At 34.5% G+C, this 12378-nt stretch overlaps 1 protein-coding gene across 12 annotated transcripts in view; it reads right to left on the bottom strand.

Annotated features, from left to right (window-relative positions):
• Positions 1 to 12378, bottom strand: part of LOC108967369 (Down syndrome cell adhesion molecule-like protein Dscam2) — a 155407-nt gene that overhangs the window by 31640 nt on the left and 111389 nt on the right. For 2 of the 12 annotated variants that reach the window (XM_018930735.1, XM_018930731.1), the window contains exon 9: positions 9279 to 9566. The exons of 9 other annotated variants lie outside the window; for them this stretch is intronic. In XM_018930735.1, coding sequence (XP_018786280.1) covers positions 9279 to 9566 — 288 coding nt within the window. Of the gene's footprint in view, positions 1 to 9278; positions 9567 to 10787; positions 11076 to 12378 lie in introns of all 12 variants that reach the window. One more of the 12 variants, XM_018930733.1, reaches the window with a different exon arrangement.

Genomic DNA, 12378 nt, shown 5'->3' with positions numbered 1-12378 from the left:
CGCTTCATCTATTATACATATATAATATATTTAAAAAATTATGAAATTTTTCAGGTTAATAAATAACTAACAAGTCAAAATAGAATTTCTCAAAAAAGCATTTCTTAAAAACTGCTTGTGATTTATGGTATGGTAGACCAAAGAAACATTGGCTTCACTGTGTTGTGAAAGTTTGGTTCGATAAATTAAAAAAAAAAATACTTAATTTTAAAAGAAAATGTAACCTCAATTGAATTAAATTTTAATTTCTAAAAAAGTCATATTCAATAAATTTGATTTTTAATTGTTATCATAATTTTTTTTTTTTTAATTTTATGAAAAATATCAATTTGGTTGCATAAAAATTAGTTTGACTAAAATTTCAAAAATAAACTATTTTGTACAAAAAAACGTTTCTTATTGTGGCAAAAAGTCAAAAAAATCTTTTCCAAAGTCTGTTATTTTAGAAACAAATTATTGAATTAAATAAATTACRAGTATATTTTTACACTTAAGGCTCGATCAAACTGCTGCAAGTATAGCTAATAAAATTTATAATAAAATTTTAAGAAACTTCAATTAACAAATTTATTGCATTATTATGGCGGAAAAAGTATTTAATATTTTATTTGCAATTAAGAATTTATTTCAAAATATAGTAATAAAATCCTATTGAATGCAATTTTCTACAGCCAATTTCCTTTTGCCTACCATTCACCGTCAGCGACGCGGACTTGTTCGCGCTGCCCGCCGCATTTGTTGCCTCACATGTATAGCGACCCGCATGCGTCGAAGTAACATTATTGATTAGCAAAAGACTGGTATGCTCGCCCACGCTGGCCAAAGTGGCCAAATCACCATTGACGCGTTGCCCATTCAAATGCCAGTTGAATACAATAGGCAAATCACCTTTGCTGGCAATGCAAGTCAGTTGCACAAAGTCACCCATATGACAGGGTGTGGCCGAGATGTAGAGTTTGGTTAGAAAAGGGGTTTCTTAGAATTTATTTGTATAGAGAGCATAATTCGTTAGAAGATGAAAAATTTTAAAAATTATATAGTATTTAAATTTGAAAATAAATACGATCTCAAATACTTCAGAAACAGCAATTTTTTATTTATCTTTTAAGTTTTTTTTTAAATATTTAAAAAAAAATTTTTTTTTTTTTATAATTTTTTTTTTAATTTTTTGCTTAAAAGATCGCATAAAAATATGAATCCATTATAAATTTTCAAATAATTTTCCCTAGSCTCTTTTTAACATCCTTTATGTCACTGCAAACACTCTGCATCTGCAGTCAAGCTCGCTGCTTAAATGCTTGGTTTACTTCTTACAACGCAAAGAGAATTTCAAATGATCATATTATATAAAATAAAATTYAAAATAAATCAAACTCCAGAAACTGAGTGTCGCATGCGGCTAATGAAACAACCAACGCCCTCACCCTTCACTTTCAGCACTGACCAACGACGTGCCTCACCCGCCGCATTGCTCGCGACACACGTATAATTTCCCGAATCACCAATAGTAGTTTGACGCAGCGATAAGATCAATGTGTATTCATCGATTTTGTGATAAATCGAGCGCAACAAAGGTTGACCATCTTTCAGCCAGTGTATATCGATGGGCAAATCGCCAGAGATGGCCATACACATGACACGAACCGCCTGACCACCATTAACACCGTTTGCATTAAAGTGAAATTGTTCGAGTTGTGGAAGTTCTGGGTGTGTGGAAGTACCATAAAGTAGAGAACCATGTAGTGCGTGGACAAAGACACAAATACATACATATGTACAACAATAAGTGCGCATTGATTTGCTAAAGGTATGATCATAGGTAGGGGCTCGAAAAAATATGATAGACACGAAGATGATTGAAGYTTGAAAGTAAGCAATGACCTTTTATATAGTTTTCGATTTCTTTATGTTTATTACAATTTTGCAATTAAAATTTATTTTATTTGTAAGAAACGAGGATTACATATGTATTTAAAAATTATATTCAGTACAATTTTGTACCATGAATTATATTTTCGGTCTCCAAATTCAAAAATTTGAAATAATATTTGTTTAGGCAATTTCAAAAAAGCTAAAAATTTTCTTTTCGATAACTAAGTTCAAAATTATGAAATAATATTTATTTATAATTTTTTTTTTTTGACTTCGAAATATTTTTAAAAATTCAAAAAAAAATTTAAAAACTACAAGCGGTTTTAAGTTAATTATGTAAACTTTTGCTTTTAAAGTTTATTAAAAATTATGTCAAGACGTTTTAACATTGCATACTTTTAAGCTTGAAAGAATTGCAAAAATTTGGATATGCACACAAAGTTAATGAATCAAGTAAAAGCGACTGCGAAATTTTGAGTGAAAAACAAGTTTCATAACCCCACAAACATTCAAGGACAAAACACCATTGGTATAATACAGTGAAATAATGCTCAACTAAATAACTAAATGGCAGCACGCACACACAAGCATACGCGCAAACGCCGCAGCGCCTAAAAATATGCAGCATTTTTTGTTTAAACGCATYTTACGAAATGCTATGCGCTTCTATATAATTAAAATGCTCAGCTAAGCCATTCCTTGGAAAACAAAGTGCGCCCGCAGCCATTAAAAAACTATTTTTGCTATACTAAGAGTATTTAAAATATAAGCAAACTTCGCTCAAATATGTATTTTCCTTATTTAAACTAAGCTAAGCTTGTACACAAACCCTTTACTGTTAAGTTCGTTGAGACTGTGGTATGTCCGGCGTGATTTGCACCCATACACGTGTATTTGCCAGCATGTTCACCGCTTACGTTCTCAATATTCAGCGAACTGCTGCGTCTACCATGCATTAAAATCATTATGCCATCGACCAATTGGGCCGGTTCGTCATTGTAGTACCAGGTTATGTTGAATGGTGCATCACCATGCACCACAGCGCATGTTAGTTGAAAGTAGTCACCCACATACAGAGGTGAATCGACGTTGGAGGGAAGTGGTGCAAGTTTTGGTGGCACTAAATTGTGTATAAGTCATGGGGTGATGAAGGCAAGGCACGGCGGATTGGGAGGGAATGGATGCAGGTGGTATATATTGTACGATGTTTGTGCATAGTGAAAAGTAAAAAGGGATTCAGGAATGCCAATGTTTTATTAATCGGTTATCGATAAGCAATTAATGTCATATAATAATTYACACGTTTTAGTGCCACCCAGTATTGCAAAGTCGATGGACGATGTTGGATAAATGTATTGTTGGACGATTTGAAAACATAAAAAATAAAACAAAAAATTAAAAACGAATGAAAAACTGTAATTCAAATCACTAATAATATGATAAATTTAATTCATAAATCCACCCTCATTGTACCATTGACAATCAGCTGTGCCGTATAATTGGTTACACCAGCCGCATTCTTGCCATAGCATGTATAATTGCCTGCATGTGCACCCTCTATCGATTCGATAGTCAAAGCCGAGCTGCGTGAACCCATTTTTGAAATGGTTATGCCACGCTGTTGTGCGTAGCTTTCATTCAGCGGCAAGCCGTTGTAATACCAATACACCAAGAGCGGATGATCACCATGTATAATAGAGCATTGAAGTGTACAATAATCACCAGGGAAAAATGCATCCGCCCCAGAGGTAAAAGGTGCGATTTTGGGAAGTACTGTTATTATTTTTGAAAAAAAATAAAAGCTTTAACATATTTATTTTTCTGTTGTTAATGCTTTTCTATTTAAATTATTCACGAGTTTATCGTTATCAGTATATCGAAATAAGGTTGTGTTCACATTCCTGTAGAAATTACTTCGGTTACTAAAAATTACTTTTCCAAAAGACGTTCTTATCGAAAATTGTCATTATTTTTTACTACGTAGTAAATATTTAGACAACATTTTTCTTAATTTCAAGTTATAATAGTAATGTTGAAAACATATTTTGCATGTGCATCATTCGCCATTTTTAACAAAAATAATATCGAGAAAAATAAAAACTGAATCATGTTGGCAACTTAGTAATATTGGATATAGTTATTTATTTCATAATTCTCCCTAAATTAATTTGCTTTACAGCGAACTTTAACGCCGTTTAATATTTTCATCACAACGGCAATCGCTTTGGGACGCGTTTTTCATCATTATTTCCAAATATTTTTTATGATTTATTTAATGACACTCGTTCATTTGCATTAMGTATATTTCACTTAGATTTCAGAACATTTATCTTATGGTATGAACCAAGTGATATTTAAGCAAAGTGTGAACACCAGTTAATTACAACAGTTTAAACTTGAACGCTTGACTTTCGGCTCTACCAAAGTCAATTGTCAGCGCAATCGTTTTTTTTTTTTTTTTTTTTTTTGAGTTACTATATGTTCGTTGAACTCAGAGATTTTTTTCAAATATACGATTATTTCTAGAATTATGTTTTTAGTTTTAAAATAGTGCGGCATTGACACAGTCCGTGTGCAAWTTTTATGCTCAACATGCAATTTTTAGTTTTTAAAAGGAACAATTAGGCAGAGGCAGCAACAATTTGCGAATAATCAGACAGTTTTCTTCAGCACACAAACACAAAATATAACAGAATTCTTTGCATAGAAACAAGTGTTAGGGCTAAYTTTTTAGTGCATAAGAAGAATAGTAGTGAAGAATTCCGATTAGRTGTATATGCCGGCAGCTTCATTTTTTTTTATCCAAACTAATGAAATATTCAAGCTATCAAATAGATTATTATTTATTCCCACAATAATTTTGTTAGTTGTTTTTTAGAATATTTTTKTTTACATAAATTTTTTTAAATTCTAACCATAAACATTCAATTCAGTAGAATAACTCTGCACGCCCGCGCGATTGCTTGCATTGCAAGTGAAATTTCCAGCATGTTGATGATCGACAGATTCAATAGTCAGCACACTGCTGCGACGACTGACTGTCATTGTCGARATGCCCAACGCTTCACTAACAAGCTTACCGTTGAGCGTCCATACAATCACAATCGGTAAATCGCCAGTGGGCACTGAGCAATGCAATGTCAGATATTGACCTGTCTGTGCGGGGCCCTCCTCAAAAGCAAAGGGTATGATGCGAGGTAAAACTAAAAGCGGATACACGAGTAAAAAGAAGGAAAAGAAGGCATAGATAGCAATAAATAGAGAAGAAATTATTATTTTTAAATACTGATACAATTGAAATCAAAATAATAAATACAAAATCAACGCTCACAAATTAAAGAAAATCATACTTCTTTATATAATTATTTTTCATGATTTTTATTCTTTGAATAACCTATAACTTTAAGTTGCGCGCCATAGCTCGCTTTGCCCGCCTCATTCGAGCCATGACAGCTATAATTTCCCGCATGTCGCGCGCTTACATTCTCTATGGTGAGTACGCTACTACGGCGCCCCAATTTCGAAATTAATATATCCTGGTCGTCGTCATTGACCAGCGGTTGATTGTTAAAGGTCCAACGTATGTTGAGTGGTAGATCACCCTCGGTTATTGTGCACTGATAGGTGATGTATTGGCCGAGATGTACGGCTTGATTGCCGCTGGAGAAGGGAGAGATTTGTGGTGGCACTTTGTGACGCGCGGTATGGGTGTAAGAGACGGAAGAAAGGAAAATAAGGTAGACAGTTGCGGTTTGGGGAGAAATATAGAACGAAAAGAAATTGTTAATTTTTTAATAAAAACATAAAAATTTTAGCAGATGTTCTTAAACTACTGGTATTGTCTTATTCTTCAACGCCCACCATTTACAATCAACGCTGCCGTATATACCGTTGTCTGCGCCTCATTAYGCGCCTTACATGTGTAGTTGCCAGCATTATTGCCATTTACTGAATCGATGGTTAAAACATTTACTTTCTTGCCAATTTTCGATGTGGTAACACCCAAATAATCGTTGATCGGATAATCGTTGAATAGCCAAGTGATATCGACCGGTAAATCACCTTTAGAAATAGTGCATTGTACGGTCACCGAGTCGCCGAAATTTGCAGGTTCCTCGCCAAAATCGAAAGGTGTGATTTTTGGTGGTACTACATTTTTAAAAAGTATAGAAATCRGACCAATATTGTTTTGATGCTCTTAGCGCACAATTATTTATTTTAATTTTTATTGAAGGAGAAATAGCTCAAGATAACGGTTTCAAAAAATACTTCAATTTAGCAGTTTATATAATTTACTTTTTCCAAAGTCCAGATATATTTCTTAAASTTCATTTCACTTCAGCAACCTATATTGTAAAGACTCGAAGAAGAAACGCATCAAATACAAAAATTAACCAAACATGTGTAAAGTGTTTCTGAGTTCAGCTATTTTATATCCCAGGAATACTATTCAGACAAAAATATTTTCTAATTASAGTATTCTGTACAACCTGACATATAGAGAGTAAAGTATTATTTTCAGTATGTTTGAGTCTATAAATATTGTAAGCAGCATGCTCGATAGAAATTTTTCAGCATAAACCAATCCAACAAGGCCCTTTTCACAGCAAAGCTACATTACGCTGCAATTCAGCGCACTAATTATGTATGCAAACTTTTAAGAAAACATAAATGTGTTAAAAGCAGTTCCAAAAAAGCAATTTTTAATAAATTCAGCGCTAATTCAGCATAATAAAAGTGTAMACATAAAAGCAAGATTACAGTCACCATACTAATAATTTACGACATGCTCTTCAGGATTTCGGATATTGKTTGAATAAAGTGGGTCGTTTAGGTAAAGGACAAAGTATTTCAACAAAAGTTGAGAAATTAAATATTACAACAAAATTTGCGTATGTTTAAAAAGATGTTTGATTTAATATCCAATACTACCATTCACAATCAATTGTGCAGTATAACTGCTCGCCGCCCATAGATTTTTAGCTTTGCATGTATAGTTGCCAACATGACGCGCATTTACCGAATCTATCATCAATACACTCAGACGTTTGCCCATTTTTGTGGCGGTAATACCAGAATAAGAATTCAGTGGGTAATCATTAAAGAGCCATTCAATATCTAGTGGCAAATCACCTGATGAAACGAGACAATTAATTGAGACGGAGTCTTCAAAATTAGCAGGTGTCTCCCCAAAGTCGAAATGCGCTATTTTTGGGGCCACTGGAAATGTTGTAACATTTTATTCAGCAAATGTGTAATAATTAATTAAGTGCAATATATGGTTGTAGATGGGTAAGGGTTGAGTACGTGATTGTTTCGGGTTATAGTGTAATGTAAATAGGTCTTACACAAAAATTCAAATATAAACAAGGAAAAGAAAGAACTGAAAATGATAAGTTRCTTAGCGCTATTCAGCACAATTCAACGGATTTAAAATGTAACTAATTTACACAAAATATACCATTCACTACTAATTCCGCTGTGTAATTCACCGCGACTGCATGATTTTTCGCCTTACAAGTATATTTTCCCGCATGTCTAGCGTGCACATTATCAATAGTCAAAATATTCGTACGTTTGCCACTTTTCATAACCGATACACCGGAGTATGAACTAATGGCGTAATCATTAAACAACCACTCTATATCGATGGGTAAATCACCGGAAGAAATAAGGCAAGTAACCGACACTGAGTCTTCAACGTTTGCCGGTTCCTCACCAAAGTCGAAAGGTGTTATTTTTGGAGGAACTTGTTTGGGATGTAAAAAGTTAAGAAAAAATTAAATAATATGGTTTTTGTGTAAGCGCTTTAAAAATTTTGACAATAATATATAAAATGTAAACTAAGTAGCAATATATTGTTATGGGGTAACCGTTGACAATTAGCTGTGCTGAGTACGCATCCATGGCTGCTTTATTACGCGCTTTACAAGTGTAATTGCCTGCGTGCCCCGCATGCACTGAGTCTATGGTTAACAAACTTGTACGCTTGCCACCTTTGATCACATTTACACCGGCGAAATAATTAACCGGTTCACCATTGAATAACCATTCGATGTCTAACGGCATATCACCAGTGGAAATGAGACAATTTACCGAGACAGAGTCTTCAAAGTTGGCTGGAACTTCACCAAAGTCGAAAGGTACGATTTTAGGGGCGACTAGGGATGAAAGGTAATATGTAGGCGTGTATATGAATTAATAATAATAGCAATAAGTATCTTTAAGGTAAGGATTTATAGAAATATTTAAAATTTCAGAGGGCCAAATGAGGTAAAAACATAAAAATTAAACAAACTCTATAAAGTTTTATTCAGCGCTACTTAAATTGACATCATGAAGTGATATATACCATWAACCACCAATTCAGCTGTGTAATTTACAGCTGCAGCATAATTTTTCGCTTTACAACTGTATTTGCCGGCATGTCTAGCATGCACATTGTCTATGGTCAACATACTGGTACGTTTACCACCTTTCACTACAGTTATACCCGAGTAAAAACTTATAGCATAGTCATTGAACAGCCATTCGATATCAATGGGTAAATCACCAGAAGAAATGAGGCAAGTTATCGAAACAGAGTCTTCAACATTCGCCGGTTCCTCACCGAAGTCGAAGGGTGTAATTTTAGGAGGCACTTATGTATGTATGAGAAAAWGCGGGATATGAAAAAAAATTAATACATAAAAATTCTTTGTAAATAAGTTTAAAGTTGTAAGCACATACAAATTAAAAATAATATTTAGCTGAATAGTAAGATTTTTTTTTTAAATAACCGTTAACAATCAACTGTGCTGAGTACTCATCCGTTGCTGCTTTATTACGTGCTTTACAGCTATAGTTTCCCGCATGTCCGGCATGTACTGAGTCGATACTGAGCAAGCTAATACGCTTTCCACCTCGCATAACGTTAACACCCGCAAAATAGTTAACCGGTTCGCCATTAAAAAGCCATTCAATATCAATTGGCATATCTCCAGAAGAAATTAAGCAATTTACCGAAACTGAGTCCTCAAAGCTCGCAGGTTTGTCACCAAAATCGAATGGCACAATTTTTGGTGGTGCTGAATTACAATTTTTGTAAATAAAAATATTCTTAGTTTGTTAAATTTTTTTTAAAAAAGAGGCACTATCGCAAATCTGTATATTCATAAACTCGAATATATGAATATCAACAACAGKTTTTCGTAAAATATTTTGTAAGCTTTTACTTTCAGATGTTTTATTGCGCTTAATTAACTATTTGAATGTAAAACAGCTCACATTCTGCAACAATTTTCAAACAAACATATCAGCACTTCTCTACATTTATGAAAAGGATCTATATTAAATCAAAAACAACATACAAACTACAGAAAGCGTAACTTAAATTAAATTCAGCTCAAAACTCAAAGAAAAAATACCATTAACAATCAATTCCGCTGTGTACTCCRCAGCAGCTGCATCATTACGCGCTTTACATGTATAGTTGCCCGCATGGCCGGCATGCACGGAGTCTATAGTCAGTATACTAGCCTTTTTGCCACCCTTCACTATAGTCACCCCAGTATAAATGTTTATTGGCTGGCCATTAAACAGCCAAGTGATRTCCATTGGTAAATCACCCAAATATATGAGACAATTTACGGAGACTGATTCTTCGAAATTCACCGCGTGATCACCAAAATCGAAATGTGCAATTTTCGGGGGAACTAAAAGTGGTGTGTGTTAAGGAATTAAGAAAAAATTAATGACGAAAAATTATTATATTAAAGAAAGTTTAGAACTTTATCATCTTAGATTACTAAATGCAAAACAAATACCGTTCACGATCAATTCAGCGGTATAATTTACGGATGTTGCCTTATTGGCGGCCACACATGTATAGTTGCCAGCATGATGGCCACGCACATAATCGATGGAGAGCGCGCTTATCTTTTTACCAAGTTTCACCATTGAAACATCGTAGACATTGTCGTTGATTTGGCGATCATTAAAAAGCCAAGCAAAGCTTACAGGAAAATCACCAGAGGTTACCAAGCATTGTACACTAGCTGATTCGCCAAAATTCGAGGGTTCTTCGCCGAAATCAAAATTTGCGATTTTAGGCGGCACTTGAAACAGGAGTGGTGGGAAAGTTAAGTGTAGGAAAAGGTGCACAAATTATTTTTGAAAAGTAAAACTTAAGTATTTATATTATAAAAATGTATATTGAGCGCATTCCGCACCGTTAACGCGCAATTCAGCGGTATGATTAACGCGCCCAGCGCGATTTTCAGCTATGCAGCTATAGTTTCCAGTATGTTTGGCCGACACAGATTCAATTGTAAGTTCACTAATGCGTTTACCACGTTTCGTTGTAATAATTTCAAGATAATCCTCGAATGGTTTACCATTCAGAGTCCATGTAATGCGAACTGGTAAATCACCCCCGGCAATGGTGCACTGTATATTAACAAACTCGCCGAAACTCATCGATTCTTCGTTAAATGAAAATGGGTTGATCTTGGGTGGTACTGAGCAAATAAATCAGTAAAAAATCTAATAAGCTTGCGTCATACAGTTTTAAGATCTTTTCAAACTATGATTTCTAATAATAGTATTCCAACTTCTGTTGTAGTTTTGAATTATTTTGTTACCATAATTTTGATACAAATAATCASTTTTCGCTACATAAAATTTGTAATTAAAAATTACTATTCAGAGCCATTTGTAACTCCTCTTTTATTCAATAAATATTAAGAATTTCTAAATTCTGTCTCTTTGCATTTCCCTAAAAATACTTCATATGTATTCAGCACACAAGAAATAATACCACAGTTACACAGAAAATGTGTATTAGGATAGAATTAAGCAAATTWAAACCACTATATCTACCATGACGCGCTACAAATGAAATATCTTTCGTTTTAAAAATATCCGTTCGCACAAACCATTCACAATCAATTCAGCTGAGTGCTCAGCTCGTCCGGCTGAATTGCTTGCAATGCAAGTATAATTGCCCGCGTGTTTCGCCTCGATTGCGTCGATCATTAAATTGTGTATACGTTGACCACGTTTCTCAGTCAAAATCTCCAGTTCCGGTAATAACGGGTGTCTGTTCAAAGTCCATATTACAGAGACGGGTAGATCACCACCCGAAATAGTGCAATGTACTGAAACAGGCTCGCCAAAGTTCATGGGTTCGTCACCAAACGAGAACGGCGTAATTTTCGGTGGTACTTAAGGCAACAATTTCAGAAAAGGATAATAATGAAAGAAAGAAATAGAAAACAAAAAATATTACTTTCAAACTCTTACACCAACCGTTAACAATTAAGCGAGCTGTATGCGCGGTTATGCCCGCTTTATTTTGAGCATGACACGAATAAAAGCCGGCGTGATGCGCAGTCACTGCTTCAATGGATAAAACATTGATGCGTTTGCCGATACGCGAAAAGGATATATCGTGGTATCTATCGATGGTGGCGTTATTCAGCAACCAGGTAACATTGATGGGTAGGTCACCGCCGAGTATGGTGCACTGTATAGACGCGGGTTCGCCGTAGTTGAGAGGCTCTTCACCAAAATCGAATGGTGCAATTTTCGGAGCGACTTTTGTAGGAAAATAAACAAAATTTTTTGTAAGCGCGTGCTTACAATTTACACTTCTTAATAAACATAATTTKATGCAAGAAAAATTTATGTTTTATATATGTAAACACGATTCAGCACACTTCTCAATAAGTTGATGCATCCAACATTTCAAGAAATTCTTAATAAAGACTGCTGATACAATTCAGCGCAACCTAAACAAAATTTCAGGCTATAATAAAAATTTAATCGGTACACAAGTGGGAAGATGGGTGAATTTAAAATAATGAAAAATTATAATACTAATATTATCATATCCAATATAGTGCGGCTTTCTTAATAGATATAAAACAAACCATTCACAATTAAACGCGCTGCATGTTCGGTAATGCCGGCTTTATTATGCGCGCGACATGAATAGTTGCCCGCATGATGTGCCGCGACTGCTTCGATGGTCAACACATTTACTCGCTTGCCAATACGCGATAATGATATGTCATGAAAGCTATCAATAGCAGCGTTATTCAGCAACCATGTAACGTTGATGGGTAAATCACCGCCGAGTATGGTGCACTGTATGGAGGCGGGTTCACCGTAGTTAAGCGGTTCTTCACCAAAATCAAATGGCGCGATTTTCGGAGCAACTTTTGCAATGAGATCATGAAAAAATTAAACATTTTTTTCTTTAGCTTATAAGCTTAGCCAATTTGAAATATTAAAATTGACTGTTGAATTAAGCGCTAAACAATTAAAGTAATTCAGCGCATTTAATAAGAGGGTCAATGCTTTGACGAAAAAAAAAATCTGTGAACTATTTGTATTATATATGATTGAACATCTAATAAAAAATTGTAAGCACAGCTTTAATTACATATGAAACTTTAAATAGTTCTAAAACCAGTTAAAACTGTTCGCAATTTCACAAGTTAAATGACATGTGAAGTGGATTGG

Source organism: Bactrocera latifrons, unplaced genomic scaffold, assembly GCF_001853355.1.
Source record: "Bactrocera latifrons isolate USDA-ARS-PBARC rearing strain unplaced genomic scaffold, ASM185335v1 scaffold_185, whole genome shotgun sequence".
Lineage (NCBI taxonomy): Eukaryota > Metazoa > Arthropoda > Insecta > Diptera > Tephritidae > Bactrocera > Bactrocera latifrons.
The sequence above is the reverse complement of the archived record's forward strand: the minus strand, read 5'-3'. Positions and strand labels throughout refer to the sequence as shown.